The 24,017-nt window shown below is 45.9% G+C and overlaps 1 protein-coding gene across 1 annotated transcript in view; it reads right to left on the minus strand.

Moving 5' to 3' along the window:
* Window positions 1-24,017, minus strand: part of ext2 (exostosin glycosyltransferase 2) — a 319,184-nt gene that overhangs the window by 222,927 nt on the left and 72,240 nt on the right. The window contains exons 7-8 of the mRNA XM_028796059.2: window positions 9,695-9,834; window positions 2,916-3,009 (exon numbers count right to left, since the gene is read on the minus strand). Coding sequence (XP_028651892.1) covers window positions 2,916-3,009; window positions 9,695-9,834 — 234 coding nt within the window. The remainder of the gene's footprint in view (window positions 1-2,915; window positions 3,010-9,694; window positions 9,835-24,017) is intronic.

The raw sequence follows: 24,017 nt of genomic DNA on the forward strand, positions 1-24,017 counted from the left end.
TAAACTAAACTTAAGGTAAAGCGTGCATGCCAGGTTGTATATATGCACAGATGCCAGAGGCCACAAGTAAGCCGTACATAGTACAATCGCCACCCGAATGCGACCGCCCACACCACCTTCGTTTAGTAATGTACCCCTCCAAGCCCGGGTCCGCCGCCATCGTCACTTCAGCACACGAATCCGCCGCCGTCAGCAAACGACTTCTAGCTAATGACACAGCCATAGAAAAACAAGAATGAGACTGCATGGATAAAAACAATGAACGCAGGCGACTACAACACACTTCTAAAACACCAGAACCAGATGAGTCACGGCTCCAAAAAGAAACCGCTTTAGTACAAATATGTTTATTTAATTAAATGAAAACTTTCCCAGGACGCACCCACCCTCCATGATTTTTCTTCCCTCCAAATATCGGAGGGAACAGAAAGTGGTTGCCATTCTTGGATTTGTGATTCTTTCAAGAATCGCGGGTTTGCTGGTTGGATTTTATATATTATATATTAGTAAACCATCAAAATAATGTGCAGTTAAAGTCTCAACAGCATTCTCAGCATTTCTGGAGCTTAGTAGAACCAGATAACTATACGAATCTTCACCAAGAAGCTCTGAAAATGTCTGCTTTGTTTGGGTCTCCATACCTCCGTGAGTCTGACATGAATGTCATGAAATCCAAGTTCAGAACAAGACTGACAGATGAACATTTAAATGACTCCATCAGAGTCAACCGAAGTGGCTCCACTCCACCATACACCTCAGTGCCAGTCATCTGACTGACTAACTAAACAACACATCACACATGCAACTGGACCTGTAAATAAAGTGACATGGAACAAAATGACAAATGAAGAATTCATATCTGTGTATTTGGAATTGCATTGTTTTGTTTTCACAGCATTCATCTTTTAATCCAATAGTGTGAGATACACTAGAAAATGCAAACAGACATACAACTTATACATGCACTTGCAGGTGAACTAAATATTTTATTGTGATGAGTTGTGGACACCAACATTTTGTAAATGTTCAGGCAAAACAAGCTTATTCAGTTTGTTTGGGTTGAAGTAAGCTATGAGAAGAAACGTTAGAAAACATGAGGAGCTCTCGACCATTTTCATTTTGTAAAAGTAGCTCTCGGGGGGAAAAAAGGTTGGAGACCCCTGCTTTGAACCTTTTGTGCAAACCACTCACTCCACAAGCAAAAAAAAATATAAAACCTTTTGTACCAGAGACTCTTGTTCGGGTTATATGCTGTATTGGGTGGCTTAACCCAACTGTTTGCTTCAAGAAATGACATCAGCATTAACACTAGAATTACCAAAGCCTACGAAGGTGTTGTACCGTGTTAGCCATTATAAATGTAGTGAGAAGATCAAGCAAAATGACACCATTAGTTAGCCAATAAAAGGTGTCATTTTTGCCTGACTTCTCACTCCAATGCCTACGAAAAAACTTGTAAACCCGGGCCACCTTAAATCCTTTCACACCTTTCCATCAGCGTCTTTTGTGTTGTAAATGTGTCAGTAAGAACAAGCAGCAAGTAGCCTACTATCCCACCTCCCCTACCGCTGCAGGTAGGGCAAAAAGCTCCCCCAGTTCAAGCCTTGTTTATCTGGGAGTAAGGTAAACACTCAAGTTATTTAACAATTTTACATTAAAAAAGGGCAATTAAGACAGTTCTGCAGTGGGTTGGCACCCTGCCCGGGATTGGTTCCTGCCTTGTGCCCTGTGTTGGCTGGGATTGGCTCCAGCAGACCTCCGTGACCCTGTGTTCAGATTCAGCGGGTTGGAAAATGGATGGATGGATGGAATTAAGACATTTAAGTAAAAATGTTATCTAAACAAATAGATACTGTGAAACATTCAAGTGAAAGTAGTGTCTTACGGGGTCTGATGTGACAGTGTACGTGGGAACAGAAAGGTGTACTGTGTGGTCTGTTGCCCAATTTCCACTTCTGTCTCTAGAGATGAAGAGGATGCCCCCGAAGGGTAGCCAAAGACATCACTTCTGCCCTGACCCCAACTCATCACTTCCAACAAAACACTATAAAGGAGTACCAGTGAAGGACACAACAGTGTGACACACATAATGAATTTACAAAACATTTGCCCACAGCGATTTAAACAGGAATTTTCCAATTCTCCAAATTTATTCACATCCCTGTTAGACTTTCTTGTAATCTAAATGTAAATGAATGTAAACAAAAGCTGCATTAATTAATTATACTCTTTTTAACTTAAGTTCAAAGTTGAATTTTATAAACGCCAAGTCTCGGACATTTAAGGATTTTACTGTGGGTTGCAGATTCTCATATTACAAACTGTAAAATACAGAATGAAGCCTGCTTGACAGCACTACAGACGTGTAACTGCTCGATTTTTACTACTTATGTGTGAGGCCTGTCTGTTTATGGGAGCACTCCCCACCCTTCCTCCCCTTTATAGGCTAAAGAACATTAAACTGTACCACCAACAAATTATTTGCTTTTGGCATGTGGCAATACAGTAATATTGGAGCACATAAAGTAGACTTAGATGAGTTCAGATCTTATGCCCATACCTGCTAGCATCACATTTAGCTCCATGTGACCCGGAATAGAAAAAACAGTTCAAAAAAATTGGACAGACATCTCATAGTTAATACATGTTGCATGGCCATCGACAGAAAGAAATGATTAGACTGGACTAGAAACACCTTCACTTTACAATAGAAGAACTAGGATGAAGATTTTGTTTTAGAGGGATCAGGCTGGAATATCCAGACTCAATCTCCAGATGTTACATCCAATAGACTATTATAATATGTGGATTTTTCTACATTTAAGCTCAGAACATACAGATAAACATTTTTTAAATTCATTTAGGAGGTCCTGCTTTTGTCAAGCAGACAGCGACCGGCTCATGTCTAGACATACCTGTCTCTGCATCTCTTCCACTTGCTTTGCAGGAATGCTCTTCAGAATGCTGTACATTTCAGATAAATTGTCTTCTGGAATCACCACTGCAGCTCTAGGATTAAAACAATATGAAGTATTTAAGAATGTTTAAAAATCCAACATCTGGCTGTCTGTCCGCTTTTCACGAGACAACTACTTAACAGATTTTGATCAGCTTTTTTTCAATAATTTGCTTGGACATTCTGGTTGATTTTGCGACTTCTCTCATCACACTAAGAATCATAGTTTGCTTGCAGGAGTGATATATTCACACTAATCCAAGACAGAGGCTGCGAGCCGAGTGGAGGGGGAAGCGTGACATCAGGAGTGGGGAGCTGGACAGGGCCCTCCTCACTCACGCACCAGCCTCCATTCAAATTGGTCTGCTTCTGGCCACGTGTTGGAGCGTACCTTGCCTCCGCTTAGCTAGCGATATCTGTTTGTTTATTGATTTTTAAAGTTTGTCCTGTTTCACTACTACACAGGCGGAACCACAGGGGACAGCTAGTTTTGTTACAACATTAGAAAAAGTTTGACGAAAACAGACCATTCAGCCCCACAAATCTCGCCAATCTTATCCCAACTAATTTCTCCAAAGTAACATCAACTTGAGTTTTGAAGGTCCCTAAAGTTCGAACGTTTTCCATGTCTTTATGGGTCTCTGTGTGAAGAAAAACATTTACAAAATGTGTGATATATGAACACTTTACCCCCCTCGAACCACCACCTTATCGTGGTGGAGGGGTTTGCGTGTCCCAATGATCCTAGGAGCTCTGTCGTCCAGGGCTTTATGCCCCTGGTAGGGCCACCCAAAGCAAACTGGTCCTAGGTGAGGGATGAGACAAAGTGCGGTTCAACAAAACCTCCATGATGAATACAAAACTTGGACAGCGTTTTCCCTCGCCCGGACGCGGGTCACTGGGGCCCCCCTCTGGAGCCAGGCCTGCGGGTGAGGCTCGATGGCGAGCGCCTGGTGGCCGTGCTTGCACCCATGGGGCTCGGCCGGGCACAGCCCGAAGAGGCAACGTGGGTCCCCCTTCCCGTGGGCTCACCACATATGGGAGGGGCCAAGGAGGTCGGGTGCAGTGTGAGTTGGGTGGTGGCCGAAGGCGGGGACCTTGGCGGTCCGATCCTCGGCTACAGAAGCTGGCTCTTGGGACGCGGAATGTCACCTCTCTGAAGGGGAAGGAGCCTGAGCTTGTGCGTGAGGTTGAGAGGTTCCGGCTAGATATAGTCGGGCTCATCTCGACGCACAGCTTGGACTCTGGAACCAATCTCCTTGAGAAGGGCTGGACTCTCTACCACTCTGGAGTTGCCCCCGGTGAGAGGCGCCGAGCGGGTGTGGGTATACTTATTGCCCCCCGACTTGGAGCCTGTACACTGAGGTTTACCCCAGTGGACGAGAGGGTAGCCTCCCTCCGCCTTCGGGTGGGGGGACGGGTCCTAACTGTTGTTTGTGCGTATGCACCGAACAGCAGTTCAGAGTACCCACCCTTTTTGGAGTCCCTGGAGGGGGTGCTGGAGGGCATACCATCTGGGGACTCCCTCGTACTGCTAGGAGACTTCAATGCTCACGTGGGCAATGACAGTGAGACCTGGAAGGGCGTGATTGGGAGGAATGGCACCCCCGATCTGAACCCGAGCGGTGTTTTGTTATTGGACTTCTGTGCTCGTCACGGATTGTCCATAACGAACACCATGTTCAAGCATAGGGGTGTTCATATGTGCACTTGGCACCAGGACACCCTAGGCCTCAATTCGATGATCGACTTTGTGGTCGTGTCGTCGGACTTGCAGCCACATGTCTTGGACACTCGGGTGAAGAGAGGGGCGGAGCTATCAACTGATCACCACCTGGTGGTGAGTTGGCTCCGATGGTGGGGGAGGATGCCGGTCAGGCCTGGTAGGCCCAAACGTGTTGTAAGGGTCTGCTGGAAACGTCTGGCAGAGCCCCCTGTCAGAAGTAGCTTCAACTCCCACCTCCGGCAGAACTTCAACCATGTCCCGAGGGAGGTGGGGAACATTGAGTCCGAATGGGCCATGTTCCGTGCCTCTATTGTGGAGGCGTCTGACCGGAGCTGTGGCCGTAAGGTAGTCGGTGCCTGTCGTGGCGGCAATCCCTGAACCCGTTGGTGGAAACACGCGCGGTAAAGGATGCCGTCAAGCTGTCCCTTTTGTCTTGTGGGACTCTGGAGGCAGCTGATAGGTACCGGCAGGCCAAGCGGAATGCGGCTTCGGTGGTTGCTGACGCAAAAACTCGGACATGGGAGGAGTTTGGGGAGGCCATGGAGAACGACTTTCGGACGGCTTCGAGGAGATTCTGGTCCACCGTCTGGCGTCTCAGGAGGGGGAAGCAGTGTAGTGTCAACACTGTGTATGGTGGGGATGGTGCGCTGCTGACCTCGACTCGGGACGTTGTGGGCCGGTGGGGGGAGTACTTCGAAGACCTCCTCAATCCCACTAACTTGCCTTCCAATGAGGAAGCAGAGCCTGGGGACTCGGAGGTGGGCTCCCCCATCTCTGGGACTGAGGTCACCGAGGTGGTCAAAAAACTCCTTGGTGGCAGGGCCACGGGGGTGGATGAGATACGCCCGGAGTTCCTTAAGGCTCTGGATGTTGTAGGACTGTCTTGGTTGACACGTCTCTGCAACATCGCATGGACATCAGGGACAGTGCCTCTGGATTGGCAGACTGGGGTGGTGGTCCCCCTCTTTAAGAAGGGGGACCGGAGGGTGTGTTCCAACTACAGAGGGATCACACTCCTCAGCCTCCCTGGAAAAGTCTATTCGGTGGTTCTGGAGAGGAGGGTCCATCAGATAGTCGAACCTCGGATTCAGGAGGAACAGTGTGGTTTTCTTCCTGGTCGTGGAACAGTGGACCAGCTCTACACCCTTTGCAGGGTCCTGGAGGGTGCATGGGAGTTCGCCCAACCAGTCTACATGTGTTTTGTGGACCTGGAAAAGGCGTTCCACCGTGTCCCTTGGGGAATCCTGTGGGGGGTGCTCCGAGAGTATGGGGTACCGGACCCCCTGATAAGGGCTGTTCGGTCCCTGTACGATCGGTGTCAGAGCTTGGTCCGCATTGCCGGCAGTAAGTCGAACCCGTTTCCAGTGAGAGTTGGACTCCGCCAGGGCTGCCCTTTGTCACCGATTCTGTTCTTAACTTTTATGGACAGAATTTCTAGGCGCAGCCAGGGTGTTGAGGGGGTCCAGCTTGGTGGACTCAGGATTGGGTCACTGCTTTTTGCAGATGATGTTGTCCTGTTTGCTTCATCAGGCCGTGATCTTCAGTTCTCTCTGGATTGGTTCGCAGCTGAGTGTGAAGCGGCTGGGATGGGAATCAGCACCTCCAAATCCGAGACCATGGTCCTCAGACGGAAAAGGGTGGAGTGCCTTCTCAGGGTTGGGAGCGAGATCCTGCCCCAAGTGGAGGAGTTCAAGTATCTCGGGGTCTTGTTCACGAGTGAGGGAAGAATGCAGCGTGAGATCGACAGGCGGATCGGCGCGACATTCGCAGTAATGCGGGCTCTGCATCGGTCTGTTGTGGTGAAAAAGGAGCTAAGCCACAAGGCGAAGCTCTCAATTTACCAGTCGATCTATGTTCCTACCCTCACCTATGGTCATGAGCTATGGGTAGTGACCGAAAGAACGAGATCGCGAATACAAGCGGCCGAAATGAGTTTCCTCCGCAGGGTGTCTGGGCTCTCCCTTAAAGATAGGGTGAGAAGCTCAGTCATCCGGGAGGGGCTCAGAGTAGAGCCACTGCTCCTCCGCATCGAGAGGAGTCAGATGAGGCGGCTCGGGCATCTGATCAGGATGCCTCCTGGACGCCTCCCTGGTGAGGTGTTCCGGGCACGTCCAACCAGGAGGAGGCCCCGGGGAAGACCCAGGACACGCTGGAGGGACTATGTCTCTCGACTGGCCTGGGAACGCCTTGGGATTCCCCCAGAAGACCTAGAAGAAGTGGCCAGGGAGAGGGAAGTCTGGGCATCTCTGCTCAAGCTGCTGCACCTGCGACCCGACCTCAGATAAGCGGAAGAGGATGGATGGATGGATGGATGGATGGATGGATGGATGGATGGATGGATGAATGAATGAATGAACACTTTAACAAGTTTCCAATTGTGCCCGTGTGTTCTTGTTGAACTCATTTCAAAGTAACAGCCTGGATCCACTGTACCAATTCCTTTAGCAAAAGATGTCATCTCTTGATCTCTGCTTAAATGGAAAATGATTCAACTCCTTTAATATTTCCTTGTAGCTCATAAATGTCAGTCCTGAAATCGTCTTAATTGCTCTTTTCTGGACTTTTTCCAGCGTTGCTGTGTCTTTTTTGTAGCCTAAGACCAAAACCTGCACACAGTACTTCAAGGCCTGGCTTTACCAGTATGTTATAAAGTTTAAGCATGACCTCCATTGACTTGTGCTCTACAAATCAGGGCACTATATAACTTAACATTCTGTTAGCCTTCTCTATTATTGTGGAAGTTGCTGTATTCATATTTTTTGGTTCACATATACTACATAGTTATATACAATACAATTTATTTTTGTATAGCCCAAAATCACACAAGAAGTGCCGCAATGGGCTAATTTGTGTATGAACGCTAAACACTGTATACTTGCTTTATAACTTGTCACAGACATGCACTTGGGGGGCAACTTGGAATGCTTATCTAATGGTAATTCCACCCTGATCTGACGGTTGGTGCTGTTGCCTAATGCTTCTTCTCCTTGATCTCCTATAGATCAGACAACCGGGTGTCTCATTGGCATCACTTCTGGGTCACAGGTTCCTGGCCCTGCCCCTTCTAGTTTGGCTTCCTCTTAAGGGACTCAGCCACCATCTATGATTCAGTCTATAATTTGATTCCTGTCTGAAAAGACTTCTAACAATTTGCTCTTTTTTCCCCATCAATTATATGGGGTTTGCCTTTGAGGTGCCCCAACACTATCTTTGAGTCTTTCTTTTTCTTAAAAGCTTTATCTGCACTAGAACAGCTTCCTTAAGCAGAGTTAAGTTTTTGTGTACCTGCTTTATAGAACCTCATGTGCATGTCATGCCTGTATATGGATGGCTGCTTCAAGCAAAGTATGGCTACTTTATTGTGTCCCACATGTACTGCATTCCCAACATCTGTCTCAAGCAAAGAGACTCACTAAGCTCAACATAAGAACAACAAACGGCTGTCTTCAAATCCGTGTGTCACTCAATACCTGTACCACTTACCATAGCTGGCACCGGAGGTGTCCCTCTATGCCCCTTAAACCCTGTAGGAACATGGCAACCACAAACAACTAGGCGCTCTTAACATTATACCTTGGCCCAACCAAACAATATCATCTTGCGATTATAATGAAACTAAAACTAATAAAACACAGTAATGCCAACAGTAGCCAAAGTAGTAAATGTACTTAAAAGAGTCTTACAGAAAGATAAAATATGTAAGGATACAGATGACAATGAGAATAAATACGAGTCCCTTCAAGCTTGGGTACAGGTCAACTTTAAAAGTTGATTCTATTCTCAGACGGCTTTTATCTGTCAATTTCAATAAGAATGCAGACGTGTTGTCTGAGTAACGATGGCAATCTCATCCCTTCGTGCAGCAAGCATCCCAGGCTTAAAGGCCTCTCTCCTTGTGGACTTAACAATGATTACACAAATGGCTGATGATCTTCATTCAAAACACTCAGAGTTTACATGCACACATAATTGGGTTAACAACCTGATTAAACCAGAAACCTGGTTTGTTAATAACTCGCGTTTACATGCGGCAAGTAATCTTCTGGTGTTCTATTATGGCAAAACGCTCCAAAATCAGTAATCTGTGCAAAAATAGAGTCAAACGTCATCATCAGCCACCGTGAATCAGAAAATAAGCACAATGCCTGTGATCCGTTTCTTGTGTTTTTATAAATATGTTTAATTAAACTGACGCATTATTTTTAGGTTTCTGTTACCACAATGCACGCAGCGCACTCTTCTCTGTTTGGCTTTGCGACTGAGCCCTGCAAAGGACTGGCATATCTTTAACTATGCTTCTTGCTTTACACCCAGTACTACTTGGAATTATAACCACACAGGTACTTTTACTTCAGTACAATAAGTATTGATCACTGCTCTAAAAAGTAATCGGACATCTTAACGTACGTTACTTTTAACATGCAACCCCACTGCTCTCGAGATTATTCTGCCGAGTTTAGCACATAGACAAATTACACATAGAGTGCATCCTAAGATGGGCCCAATCCACAGAAAACTATTTTTTTAATTATCACTCTGAAAGAATACATTCTGTGCATCACGATGGCAGAATTTTTATTGTTGTTACCTCACAGCTCAAGAGGCCCAGGACATTCTCCCTGTTTTCCTGGGTTTTCCTCTCAAATTTTGCACATTAGGCTCTGAGCTGGCTGGAGATGAGTAAGTGGGGGTGTCTGTATGTGAGTGGACCCTGTGATGGAATCGGCATCCCCTCCAAGTCTTCTTCCAACCTTGTGCTAAAGTTGCCAGGATAGGAATTGGATAACTGGGTCAGTTTATTGAATGATGCAGTAACAAGCACTACATTATGGCTGTGGATACCCAGTTGGCTTAACGGTAGATAAATACCACATACATTTAAATAAGTAGTTTCACAAAAGAATATAAAGCCACTTATTTTAAGAAATAGCAAGTGGGAAAGAACATTACAGAGACAGCTGAACAGTCAGTTCCCAAAATTACAGAGTTCACTACATTTCTGCGGGACACACCTTTTCCAGTCGAGCACTTCAGAGAAAGGCAAGATATAAGAGTCTGCAAGGATAACAGGGACACAACCGGCTTGTAGGACATCACTGAGAGCAGCCTGGCCCAGACGCACACCTCGCAGCACCACGCAGAAGGTGGACTCCTGAGGAGAAAGAATGAAATGATGAGTTGGCAATCAAACAAGAGGAGATGCAACACAAATCTCACAAAGGAGCTGAAAGAAATTCAAACTGAAAATTCAAAGTAGACATTAGAGCAGCAGATCAGAAGAGAGTTGCCTTTTATAAAAAGGAGTTTCTCTACACGCAGCCATGGTGGAAACAGAAACAGAAAACATCACCTGTACCAATTTAACACATTGTATACGTGTGTGTGGTTTTATTTTATACTTTGCTGTGTAAAATCTTTTTTGAAGTTATCTAATATTTTCAATATGATTTCAAAAAAAAAAAAAACATTTTATTCCCATTTCATTTTTTTGTTTGTGTATTATGGTAGTGTCATGTGACCTCGATCATCACATTAATTACGCCACCAGTTGTAACACTCTAAATGTAAGAGATCTTCTTAAGTAGGCACTAGCATCCGGTCTCTTTTATTGCTTTTGATCTCTCTTTTGATTTGGAATTCTAATTTTCCTTTTGTGGTCGTGTTTTGATTTAGACTTCTGATTCTCGTTTTCCGGCTGTGCTTTGGTTGCCTTATCATTTGCCTAATTTTGTCTCTGGAAAATTTTGTTCCTATCTGTGAATTTTTTAGCTTGTGTTTCTATCTCCTGGATTTATTCCATTCTCGCAATAATCCTTTGACATTAGTGTGTCATAAAAAAAATGATGTGGACTGCACGAAACACACACATTGCTGGACCTGATTGAGTGCAGCTGAATAGAGAAAACATGATCATCGATGTCACCGACTACAAATGGGAACTTATCTGTATTTTAATAAATTCTATAAGGCTGCGTTTCCCCCGTATTGAAATTAGCGAATTGGCTACCAGGAAATCTTAATCACCCACCCAAGTAATCCGTAAGTGTCAACTTGGGGGAGAGGGAAGGCACTGTGGTATGCAATCTTAAAGCAAATTGAATTCATTTATTAAACCTCCAAGAATTTTCAAAGAGTGGCACACTGTAGCCAAGTTGTCTGTGGTGTTTCGATTATTTTTGCATGGTTTTCCTGTTTATATTCCAGTATCCTTTACGTCATTTGTCTACCAAACTGATCCTTACCTTACATTACTCGCTATACAGGACTCGGAATTAGAATGCAGACTTGGAAAAAAATCTTGTAACTGGTCAAGCACTTGTGGTGAAAGCTCCAGCAACTGAGGAGTGATGAGATTATAGAAACTGCAGCCCTTAAATGTGATGTTTGCGGATGATACAACGGTGCTGGGACTGATAAGCAGGGATGATGAAACAGCATACAGAGATGAGGTGGAACAGCTGTCTGCATGGTGTGTAGACAACAATCTGTCTCTCAGTGTTGACAAGACAAAAGAGATAATCGTGGACTTCAGAAAATCAGGTCCTGCCCACATCCCACTCAGCATCAACGGTTTAGATGTGGAGACTGTCAGGAGTACCAAGTTCGTCAGTGTGCACATAACTGAGGAACTTACGTGGACACATAACACCTCATCACTAATCAAGAAAGCCCAGCAGTGACTACACTTCCTGAGGTGGCTGAAGCGAGCAAGTCTTCCCCCTTCCATCCTCACCATGTTCTACAGAGGCACCATTGACAGTGTTCTGACCAGCTGCATCACTGTTTGGTATGGCAACTGCAACATATCCGACCGCAAGTGCCTGCAAAGGATAGTGAAGACAGCAGAGAACATTATTGGGGTGCCTCTCCCTTCACTACAGGACATATTTTACAAAAGCAGTGTCCGCAAGGCCTGTAGCATTGTGCAGGACACCCTTACACCCCTCACATGGACTTTTCACACTTCTGCCATCCAAGAGAAGATACTGCAGCATCAAAGCCAGATCTGCCAGGCTGCAGGAGAGTTTTTAACCCGAAGCTGTTAAACTCCTTAACACCAGGCTGCCCCCTGGGACCTTCCACACGGCCTCAACCACCTCTAAAAACAGAACTTTTATACATACGAGTCACTGTCCTGTAAAGACAAGTGTGCAGGTAGAAAAGAACTGAAAATCTCATACTGACCTTTAAGTATTTTGAAATTTTTGATATCCTTCTGCTGTGAAACATTCTGACCTGTCATTGTTTACACGTCTTAAACAACTATCATCATACACTGATAATTTCTGTATTACCTATATCTATTATTTATTATTTATTTATATTACATATCTTACACATCAATATTGCTGCTACTTCTTTGTCTTGTCTTTGCACAATGTCTTGTTTGTGTTTTAATTTTAAATTTTAAATTTTAATTTTAAGTTTAATTCTATTTTTAATTTATTATTTGCATGTCATGTTGTTACACTGTGGACCCTGAGCTTCGCAATTTCGTCTATCTGTATACTTGTATATGGCTGAGATGACAATAAAGTTCACTTTGGCTTTGATGTGCTTTCCATCTAAAACTTTTTGCGGGTTGTGTTGAGATGTAATTCTGACACTGCCTTTAGTTAATAATACGATCCCGTTGCCCTAAACCTAATTCATTCTCATTTTCTTGCAATACTTTATAATGAAAAGCTGTAACCAGAACTGAATAAACATCTGCACAATACTGCGATTTGTGAGCCTAATTTTATCTGTATAGCATATATGTACACGCATGCTAACTGAAGCCAAACAGACAAATCTTTTAGGCAGGGACCGTAAAGACTTTAAGTGATTACAGGAGGTCCACTGTTCACAGATAATGAAAGAATGTGCTATACTGCAGTCTTAGACAGCCTAATCCATACATAGTATTGGGCATCAGAACTTTCATATAGCTAAGTGTATTAACCCTAACCCTCCATCTCCTCCCAAAGATGAAACTGCAGTCATCAAAGAACCCTCTCAAGAACTACTAGATGACTGTATTGTTTCATGGCTTTCCTATGGCTCTATGTACGTCAGGGATAGTCACTAATGGTTCTGGTGGGATGCAGTGGCTGTAGCTTTTCTATCTAAGCAGATTGCTGACTATGAATGCTGATCATGAAACTATCCTTATATCATTTTGCTTGTGTCTGTCCGTGCTTGATATAAACAACAGTTGCCACAACTACTACAGTACATCCCTTCACAACAATAGTGAGCAATCCGTGTGACTGCCAGAGTTTTGGTCTTAGGCTTATCTTCAAGTCTTCAGTTCTTCAATATGACCAATTATTTGACTGTTTATTCGGTGCACACTTTTGTTACTGACCAAAACTGCATTGTGACACTACCATTTTACACCTCTTCTTTCCTTCACTTCAAAATAAGCTTCCTGGTAAAGTGTAAAAGCACATGCAGCCTAGCTGTGGCCAACAGAAACAGTCTCGCTAGCCTACATACTCACACCAACACACAGAAGCAGAAACATCGACATCACGTCAGACCAACCAGCATAGGCAAGATGCCTCAGAACAATAAAGACAACATATGATGAACCACAGAGCGACATTATCTGAAGATCAGCTGCAGCAAGTCTTGCACCTCGACGGTGAACAAAAAACGAATTACACACACATCCTTTCTGAAGAGCAGCGGCAAACTGCCAGACAACAAGAAACATTAAGACGGCAAAACTGTAGGGATTCCATAACACTGATAACTCGAAACAAGATATTCCCTTTACATTACGGCATAGGCAATTCCCCGTTCGTTTAGCATATTGTATGACTATCACCAAGTCACAACGACAAATGTTTAATAACGTCAGAGTTTATTCGCCAGGCCCTGATTTTACCCATGATCAGTTGCACACTACATTTTTCAGAGTTACATCGAAACCCGGGTTAAACATACAAGTATTTGCGGGTTACACACAGAGGAATATTTTCGCTGACAATAACGTTTATGCAACAAATTGTGTTTTCCAATAATTATCATAGACGTCGGTACATTACATTACCTGACGGCCACACTTCACACATACTGACTTCCATGTGCCCTGCATTTCTCTTCTTATCCAATATGTTCTGTTAATCTGCTCATGTTACATTTTGTATTGTAAATATTCATGCTGTTGTAAGTGACTATAATAACATCCCATACTAATCACGCGACTATTCTAATACAGTAATCCCTCGCTGTATCGCGCTTCGCCTTTCGCGGCTTCACTCTATTGCGGATTTTATATGTAAGCATATTTAAATATATATCGCAGATTTTTTGCTGGTTCGCGGATTTCTGCGGACAATGGGTCTTTTAATTTCTGGTACATGCTTCCTCAGTTTGTTTGCCCAGTTGATTTCATACAAGGGACGCTATTGGCAGATGGCTGAGAAGCTACCCAACTTACTTTTCTCTCTCTCTTGTGCTGACATTCTCTGATCCTGACGTAGGGGGATTGAGCAGGGGGGCTGTTCGCAAACCTAGACGATACGGACGCTCGTCTAAAAATGCTGAAAGATTATCTTCACGTTGCTATCTTTTGTGCAGCTGCTTCGTGAAGTAACATGCTGCACAGTGCTTCGCATACTTAAAAGCTCGAAGGGCACGTATTGATTTTTGATTGTTTGTTTTTCTCTGTCTCTCTCTCTCTCTCTTTGTCTGCTCCTGACGGAGGGGGTGTGAGCTGCCGCCTTCAACAGCTTTGTGCCGCGGTGCTTCGCATACTTAAAAGCCAAACAGCCCTATTGATTTGTTTGCTTTTCTCTCTCTCTCTGACATTCTGTGCTCCTGACCCTCACTCCTTTGAAGAGGAAGATATGTTTGCATTCTTTTAATTGTGAGACGGAACTGTCATCTCTGTCTTGTCATGGAGCACAGTTTAAACTTTTGAAAAAGAGACAAATGTTTGTTTGCAGTGTTTGAATAAAGTTCCTGTCTCTCTCTACGCGGATTTTCACCTTTCGCAGGGGGTTCTGGAATGCAACCCCCGCGATGGAGGAGGGATTACTGTATTGAGTCCTCTCACAAGTCACTACTTACTAAAACTAAATCTCCTTTCTTAGGCCGGGTTTATACTTCACGTGACGCGACGCATGCTGCAGCGGATGCTCCTGCTACGTGAGCGTTGTACTGTTTATACTTGTGAACGTACTTTACGTAAATCTGGAGGAATCCTGCAGGTGGCAGTGTGAGATATCATCACGGTGAGAACAGGTTCGGCTTCTCTGTGTTGTGAATTGCCTGGAACCCCCATTAAATTCCGATGACACCTCACCGCAATATCTCTGAAAAGGATGTTTAATGAATAAATCCATCAATCCAGAGATGTGTTCATTCCAACAAGAATTGGGCACAAGGCAGAAACAATCCCTGGACGGGGCCTCAGCTCATCGCAAGGGGAATACAAGCATACACATACACTTGCGTCAATTTAGCGGGACAAAATCCCCAAATCTGCATATCTTTGGAACAAAACTGGAGCACAGTGTGAAATCCAAAAAGGGGAATACCAGCGACGTGACTCCCTGTGAGATGGCAGTGCTACCGCTCCGCCACTGTGTCACCCCCATGTGTGTAATTATTAACAGTATTCATTATTTAAACGAAATTAATGATTTATCTGTAAAATGTAACATACATACTTTAATGCATTTCATCATGAAAGTATAAATCTAAAGATTCTAAATATGCAGAGACCTGGAATATCATACATTTAATGTGTTCTGTGTGGTGATCTATTGCTGCTTGCCGTAGTGCTTAAAAACTGGAAGGACGTTTACGACGGTCTGCTTTAATGATAAAGTAAACTACGAAGTTAAAGTGGTGTGAATTAGGGCAACCCGGACACAGACAGGCAGACACGTTCAAAGCCATCATCACACGTTTATTAACACTAATATCATACAGTTCTTAAGTGCACCGCTTTACCAACAAGCCCCCACAGTCTCCCAAAGTCCCGGCTTCACCAACAGCCGTCTCTCTTTCTCTTTCACTCTCTCTAGGCCTCTCCTCTCCGACCTCGTCCACATCCTCACCCGACTCCAGCCTTGATTGAAGGGAGGCGGCTCCTTAAATAGGCAGGCGGCTGATGACCACACCCGGCCACCTGCCACAGTGAACATTGAGATTAAAGCCGAAATTTCCACTTTAATCACAAAACACACATTTTTACCATGTCCTTAATTTTTTTCTTAGTGGCTCAAATATAGCGCTGCACATTATGTTGCTGTTTTGAAGATGCACAACACAAAAGATGGTATGTGAGACTTTTAAAATGTATCATGTCATTACGATCGGGAATATGTGACGCTTGAATATAAAAGCACCACAAATGCATCTGTATGTCGGCATTTTGCTTCACCACATCGAATCATTCGTCAAACATCGAAGCACGCACATCGATCTCGTAGGATCTGCAAAGCAACTTTCTGTCACATGTAGACAGTAAACAGAGACTCTGACATCACGTTCTGACTTTTAGCACACTGCGCCCCCCGACATTTTGCTGGTACTGCAACTCACGCACGCGTCACGTTAATTTCTGAGGACCTGCTCAGAGGACGCATCAAATGAATGCGTGGCAGCCATGATGTGGGTGCGTACGCGTTCTGAGGGAGAAGTATAAACGAGCCCTTACTGTAAAGTGTGATGTTCTTCTCTCCCTCATCATCATTTCGTTAACGCTTTTATTCTTGCGAAATTTTCGCAAGCACAATTTGCTAGTAATTTCACTATATTGCTTGTTAGTGCTTTCATTTATCTAAGACAAACTTTAACAATACTATACGACCTTCTATTCTGAGAACAGGTTTTGTGGACCAGAACAAATTTGCACTTCACAATCCTCGACTTTTTTCTCTCATTGACTTCTGAATATTTCACTAATACAGACACCTCATGATGCACATTCTCCATTGTAATTGGAACCAAGTTAACTAGAGAGCTGCTGTTTCCTTTATCTTTTACACATCGTGATTAACTGATGACTGGTTAAGGAAACAAAAGCTTACTGAATGTGCTAAATTAGACCCTAATTCGTACATAGTAATAAAACCTAAATGCAGCTGCTTAAAAATAAAATAGGCAATTAAGGGTGTTGAATTGTAATAATTGAGTAAACTAAAATTAAGCCTAAAACATACTGCTTTGACAGCAAATAAATGGGCTCCAATTAAGAAAACTGGCTGAGGTGAAAACCTTTACCCACTTTGGCCATCCAGGACCATAAGTGAGGAGCCCTCCTCTACAAAGTAATTACAATTTGTGTTGTGTGAATGAAAGCACAAACAAATAATTTACTTAAATACCAAGTCGCATTATCAGCTACGGCAGCCGGGGCGGTCTTCTAATTAGGAAATGGATTAGAATGAAAACCTACAGCCATTGTGACCCACCAGGACTGTGAGTGTCTATACCTGATGTACGTATTTATTATTCTGCAATGTATAATAGGAGTGAAAGCATGTTAAACATATCCTTTCTTTTGTCTTAATATCTCTACCATGGTTACCACGAAGGGATGTGTTAAGGTTCCAGTAGTCAGAGATTACATTTCATGCTATAAGCTGCCCGTTATGCAACACTGACCTCTACAGGTGTGAAGCAGTAATCATCCTTTAGGCACAAAGGTAATCAAAAATAGCAAATGGACAATTATTGTAATAAAAATAATAACAGCAACAATGAATTACATTTACTTAGAACATTTCTCTGTACTCAAAGCGTGTCACATAGACAGAGGAGAACCACTTCAACCACCACCAATGTGTAGCACCCACCTGGATGATGCAACGGCAGCCATTATTGCATCAGTACACACATCACACATTATTTACTAGGTAGTGAAGGGATGAGAGAGACAGCCAATTAGAGACAGGTGATGATTAGGTGGCCAGAATGGACAAGACCATGAAGGGCAGAGGGATGGAATGATGCCCAGCGTTTTATGTCTCATCTGAAGGACAGTGCCACATTTACATTATAGCGTCCCCATCACTGCACTGGGATCCACGCTCAGACCACCTCCCGGTCTCGCCAACACCTCTTCCAGCAGAAACACTAGCTTTCCATGAATGGTCTCCCATCCAAGTACAGTGCAGGCCCTAACATACTTAGCATCAGGAGAATGGCCTGTTCTGAAGCACAGGTGGTATGGCTGCCATGGTTAGAAAAATATCACCAGCCAGTCATTCAGCCTAATCCTTTAGGACATGAAACAAAGCACAGAAAGAATATTACGAAAAAAAAAACAGGTACCTCTCAGTGGTCAGTGTACATGGAGGAGGGAAAATCCCAGTCATGGAGGGCCAAAGCAAGTGTGGGTTTTCAGGTGATCAACTGAAATGATGAGAGCCACTCTGAGAAGGTGATGGAACCATTTGTCTAACTCTGCTTCCAGTATTTATGGGCTGGAGCTAAACACGCACAAAACTATGGAGATGACAGTATTACCATTACCTCCACTCTCCATACTTAACAATAAGTTGTCAGTTGTGGAAACCTTCACATTTCTGGACTCTATAATCACCTGGGACTTGACATGGAAGTGCGATATAGACTCCATAATAAAAAAAAGGCACAGAAGAGGACGTACTTACTGAGAAAGCTGAGTGACTTCAATCTATGACAGGATTTGCTGATTCAGTTCTACACAGCAATCATTGAATCTGTTCTCAGCTCATCCATCTCCATGTGGTTTCCAAGTATTTCAATTCCTCATTTGAGCATATTAGAAAAACTGTGACAAGAACAGGCCATTCTGCCCAATATTCACCTACCGCAGACTATCCAAAATAACATCAAGAGATATGAAGATCACAAAAGTCTCCTTGGCAATGTACTCCCATGGGTTGAGAAAAACTTTCTCACATTTGTGTGGAAATGGTTTTGAAGGATTTAGGACCTCCCCAGCTGGAAAGGGGTGTGTGGCGCACCCGATATCTATGCAAAAGGACAAAGGTCCAAGTCTTTAGAGTCCTGGTGCTTCCTGTCTTACTATATGGTTGTGAGACATGGACGCTATCCAGTGACATGAGACGAAGACTGGACTCCTTTGGTACTGTGTCTCTCCGGAAAATCCTTGTGTACCGTTGGTTTGACTTTGTGTCGAATGAGTGGTTGCTCATGGAGTCCCGAATGAGGCACATTACCTGCATTGTGAGGGAGTGTCAGTTACGGCACTATGGCTATGCGGTGCGTTTACCCGAGGGTGATCCAGCTCATAAGATCCTCATTGTTGAGGACCCAAGTGGCTGGACCAGGCCAAGGGGTCGTCCATGTAACACCTGGCTGCAGCAGATAGAGGGTCATTTCCGGAGGGTAGGACTGGACCGCGTGTCTGCCTAGGGGGTTGCCAACCGGGATCCCGAGCTGTTTTGACGTGTAGTATACCCCTGTACCAGTGCATGCTCCCCAACTTGACTTGACTTGACCAGCTGAAAAGCTAAAGAGCAAAGTGCGGACTTCCAACAATGCAGATAACAAAACAAACCTGATCAAATGTTTTGCTTCCGAAAACAATTTTGGTGATTGTGATAGACAGCTCCAAGCTGGACACAAATAGAGTTTCAGATTGTCTGTGTGTCACATAGTAATTTTGAGAAATACATGATGTAGCTACCCCACGCTGGAAGGAACAGGGGAGGAAGCGTAGTCAGGGCAACACCTTTTCCGGAGCGCTAGATGGCTGCCCCCCTGGGTTGCAGTGATGCCTCGGACACCTGCAAGGCTCCATAGGAGGTAAAGTTGGATACAGCCCTCAAGGGATCCGTGGGAGCCGCAACGGCTGCTGAGCCCAGGAGAGCAGCACTTCCGTCACAGTGCTGCCAGAAGTAGGGCTACGGGCACCTGAAGCATTTCCAGGTGCCTTATAAAAGGAGCCAGCAGATATTATTCGAGAAGCCAGAGTCGGAAGGAGGGAGACAAAGCTTGCCCGGAGGAGTGGAAGAGAAGGAAAAGAGAAAGAGAAGAAGAAGGGAGAGTTGTGTTGTGCTTATAGTAGAAAGAAAAGATGTTTCCCACAAGGGAAAAAAGACAAATAAAGCGTGTGTGTGCTTTGAAGTTGTGCCTCCTACGTCTGTCTATGTTGGGTTGGGATGGCTGAAGCGCCCTCTATTATCCACAATGATTAACTTTTATTGAATTTAGTGTATTTAATCACTTAATGATGCTAACACTGCATCAGTTCAAAGGGGCTAAAAATGTTTTGCTGCTGATTTTCATTTTCATTTTCGTTTCAGTGTCTGACAATACCTTACTCATCACTGATGGATTCCACTTGCCCTGATCCCATTTTTCCATCATTGCAATGTCCTAATGAAATATTTCACACTATCTTTCACAGACTATACAAAAAATTAGCAGCAAAGAAGTCCAAATGTGAAAGCAGAAAATGAATCTTAATGCACTTCACAGTTTTGTATGCTTCAACCATGTTGTCAGCCAGCTGAACGTAGTCTGGTGTTCAACAACATCCCTGAAAGCATTCCACGCGATTTCCTCCAGCCCAAGTAGCAGATCTTTACAGTGATCCCTCGCTATATCGCGCTTCGTCTTTCGCGGCTTCACTCCATCGCGGATTTTAAATGTAAGCATATGTGAATATATATCGCGGATTTTTCACTGCTTCGCGGATGTCTGTGGTCTACAGTACGTGTGCTTCCTCAGTTGATTTGCCCATTTGAATTGAAACAAGGGACGCATTTGAATTGAAACAAGGGACGCTATTGGCGGATGGCTGAGAAGCTACCCAATCAGAGCACGCGGTTAAGTTCCTGTGTGCTGCTGATTGGCTCAGCGACGGAGTGTTACATTAACCAGGAAGTCTAATCTCACTCATTCAACATTAACGTGCACAAGCGCCAACAGAAGATGCAAATGATTACAGAAAAGGTAAAAGTTTGTTGAAGGAAGGAAACAGCTACACGATGAGTCCACGATTCTTTTTATTTTAAAAGGAGGAAAAGCATATAAGATCTACGGCCGCAGTGTCTTTTAACCAGGGCGCAAAATGAGTTGCAAGTGGACGTGATAAGGCAGTAGTCTGGATGGAATCTGCTCTAGGGATTTGGATTGAAGACTGCTGGAAGAAGAACAACGGCGGTGCTAAACAGTCGCCTGAAGAGGCTCCTTTAGAAGAGCTGTAACTCTCTCCTTTGTTGTGCAGTAAAATTAAACTCATCGTTATCGGACAAGTCGTCGTGTCATTGTTGGTGAGTAACCATAATTAATTATTTACGTACAGTACTTATTACATGTACATAGTTTAGTGTCACTGTACACACATTTTACTGTATACAATTTTTCTTGCGTTGTACATATTTATTGCTGGTGGCCTGTCTGTCGTAATGGCTGTAACATATGTGATATCGGAGACGCTTGATATCTATCCATCCATCCATCCATTGTCTCCCGCTTATCCGAGGTCGGATCGCGGGGGCAGCAGCTTGAGCAGAGATGCCCAGACTTCCCTCTCCCCGGCCACTTCTTCTACACCCTGCGGAGGAAACTCATTTCGGCCGCTTGTATTCGCGATCTCGTTCTTTCGGTCACTACCCATAGCTCATGACCATAGGTGAGGGTAGGATCATAGATCGACTGGTAAATTGAGAGCTTCGCCTTGTGGCTTAGCTCCTTTTTCACCACGACAGACCGATGCAACGCCCGCATTACTGCGGATGCCGCACCGATCCGCCTGTCGATCTCACGCTCCATTCTTCCCTCACTCGTGAACAAGACCCCGCGATACTTGAACTCCTCCACTTGGGGCAGGATCTCGCTACCAACCCTGAGAGGGCACTCCACCCTTTTCCGGCTGAGGACCATGGTCTCGGATTTGGAGGTGCTGATTCTCATCCCAGCCGCTTCACACTCGGCTGCGAACCGATCCAGAGAGAGCTGAAGATCACGGCCTGATGAAGCAAACAGGACAACATCATCTGCAAAAAGCAGTGACCCAATCCTGAGCCCACCAAACCGGACCCTCTCAACGCCCTGGCTGCGACTAGAAATTCTGTCCATAAAAGTTATGAACAGAATCGGTGACAAAGGGCAGCCCTGGCGGAGTCCAACTCTCACTGGAAATGGGTTCGACTTACTGCCGGCAATGCGGACCAAGCTCTGGCACCGATCGTACAGGGACTGAACAGCCCTTATCAGGGGGGCCGGTACCCCATACTCTCGGAGTACCCCCCACAGGATTCCCCGAGGGACACGGTCGAATGCCTTTTCCAAGTCCACAAAACACATGTAGACTGGTTGGGCAAACTCCCATGCACCCTCCAGGACCCTGCTAAGGGTATAGAGCTGGTCCACTGTTCCGCGACCAGGACGAAAACCACACTGTTCCTCCTGAATCCGAGGCTCGACTATCCGACGGACCCTCCTCTCCAGGACCCCTGAATAGACTTTTCCAGGGAGGCTGAGGAGTGTGATCCCTCTGTAGTTGGAACACACCCTCCGATCCCCCTTCTTAAAGAGGGGGACCACCACCCCGGTCTGCCAATCCAGAGGCACTGTCCCTGATGTCCATGCGATGTTGCAGAGGCGTGTCAGCCAAGACAGTCCTACAACATCCAGAGCCTTGAGGAACTCCGGGCGTATCTCATCCACCCCTGGGGCCCCGCCACCAAGGAGTTTTTTGACCACCTCGGTGACCTCAGTCCCAGAGATGGGGGAGCCCACCTCTGAGTCCCCAGGCTCTGCTTCCTCATTGGAAGGCATGTTAATGGGATTGAGGAGGTCTTCGAAGTATTCCCCCCACCGACCCACAACGTCCCGAGTCGAGGTCAGCAGCGCACCATCCCCACCATATACAGTGTTGACACTGCACTGCTTCCCCTTCCTGAGACGCCGGATGGTGGACCAGATTCTCCTCGAAGCCGTCCGAAAGTCGTTCTCCATGGCCTCCCCAAACTCCTCCCACGCCCGAGTTTTTGCCTCAGCAACCACCAAAGCCGCATTCCGCTTGGCCTGCCGGTACCTATCAGCTGCCTCCGGGGTCCCACAGGACAAAAGGGTCCTGTAGGACTCCTTCTTCAGCTTGACGGCATCCTTCACCGCCGGTGTCCACCAACGGGTTCGGGGATTGCCGCCACGACAGGCACCGACCACCTTACAGCCACAGCTCCGGTCAGCTGCCTCAACAATAGAGGCATGGAACATGGCCATTCGGACTCAATGTCCCCCACCTCCCTCGGGATGTGGTCGAAGTTCTGCCGGAGGTGGGAGTTGAAGCTACTTCTGACAGGGGGCTCTGCCAGACGTTCCCAGCAGACCCTCACAACACGTTTGGGCCTACCACGCCTGACCGGCATCCTCCCCCACCATCGAAGCCAACTCACCACCAGGTGGTGATCAGTTGACAGCTCCGCCCCTCTCTTCACCCGAGTGTCCAAGACATGTGGCCGCAAGTCCGACGACACGACCACAAAGTCGATCATCGAACCGAGGCCTAGGGTGTCCTGGTGCCAAGTGCACATATGAACACCCCTATGCTTGAACATGGTGTTCGTTATGGACAATCCATGACGAGCACAGAAGTCCAATAACAAAACACCGCTCGGGTTCAGATTGGGGGGGCCATTCCTCCCAATCACGCCCTTCCAGGTCTCACTGTCATTGCCCACGTGAGCATTGAAGTCTCCCAGCAGAACGAGGGAGTCCCCAGAAGGTCTGCCCTCTAGCACCCCCTCCAGGGACTCCAAAAAGGGTGGGTACTCTGAACTGCTGTTCGGTGCATACGCACAAACAACAGTTAGGACCCGTCCCCCCACCCGAAGGCGAAGGGAGGCTACCCTCTCGTCCACCGGGGTAAACCCCAATGTACAGGCTCCAAGTTGGGGGGCAATAAGTATACCCACACCTGCTCGGCGCCTCTCACCGGGGGCAACTCCAGAGTGGTACAGAGTCCAGCCCCTCTCAAGGAGATTGGTTCCAGAGTCCAAGCTGTGCGTCGAGGTGAGTCCGACTATATCTAGCCGGAACCTCTCAACTTCGCGCACTAGCTCAGGCTCCTTCCCCTTCAGAGAGGTGACATTCCACGTCCCAAGAGCCAGTTTCTGTAGCCGAGGATCGGACCGCCAAGGTCCCCGCCTTCGGCCACCACCCAACTCACACTGCACCCGACCTCCTTGGCCCCTCCCATAGGTGGTGAGCCCATGGGAAGGGGGACCCACGTTGCCTCTTCGGGCTGTGCCCGGCCGAGCCCCATGGGTGCAGGCCCGGCCACCAGGCACTCGCCATCGAGCCCCACCTCCAGGCCTGGCTCCAGAGTGGGGCCCCGGTGACCCGCGTCCGGGCAAGGGAAAACGCCAT

This window comes from Erpetoichthys calabaricus, chromosome 2, assembly GCF_900747795.2.
Source record: "Erpetoichthys calabaricus chromosome 2, fErpCal1.3, whole genome shotgun sequence".
Lineage (NCBI taxonomy): Eukaryota > Metazoa > Chordata > Cladistia > Polypteriformes > Polypteridae > Erpetoichthys > Erpetoichthys calabaricus.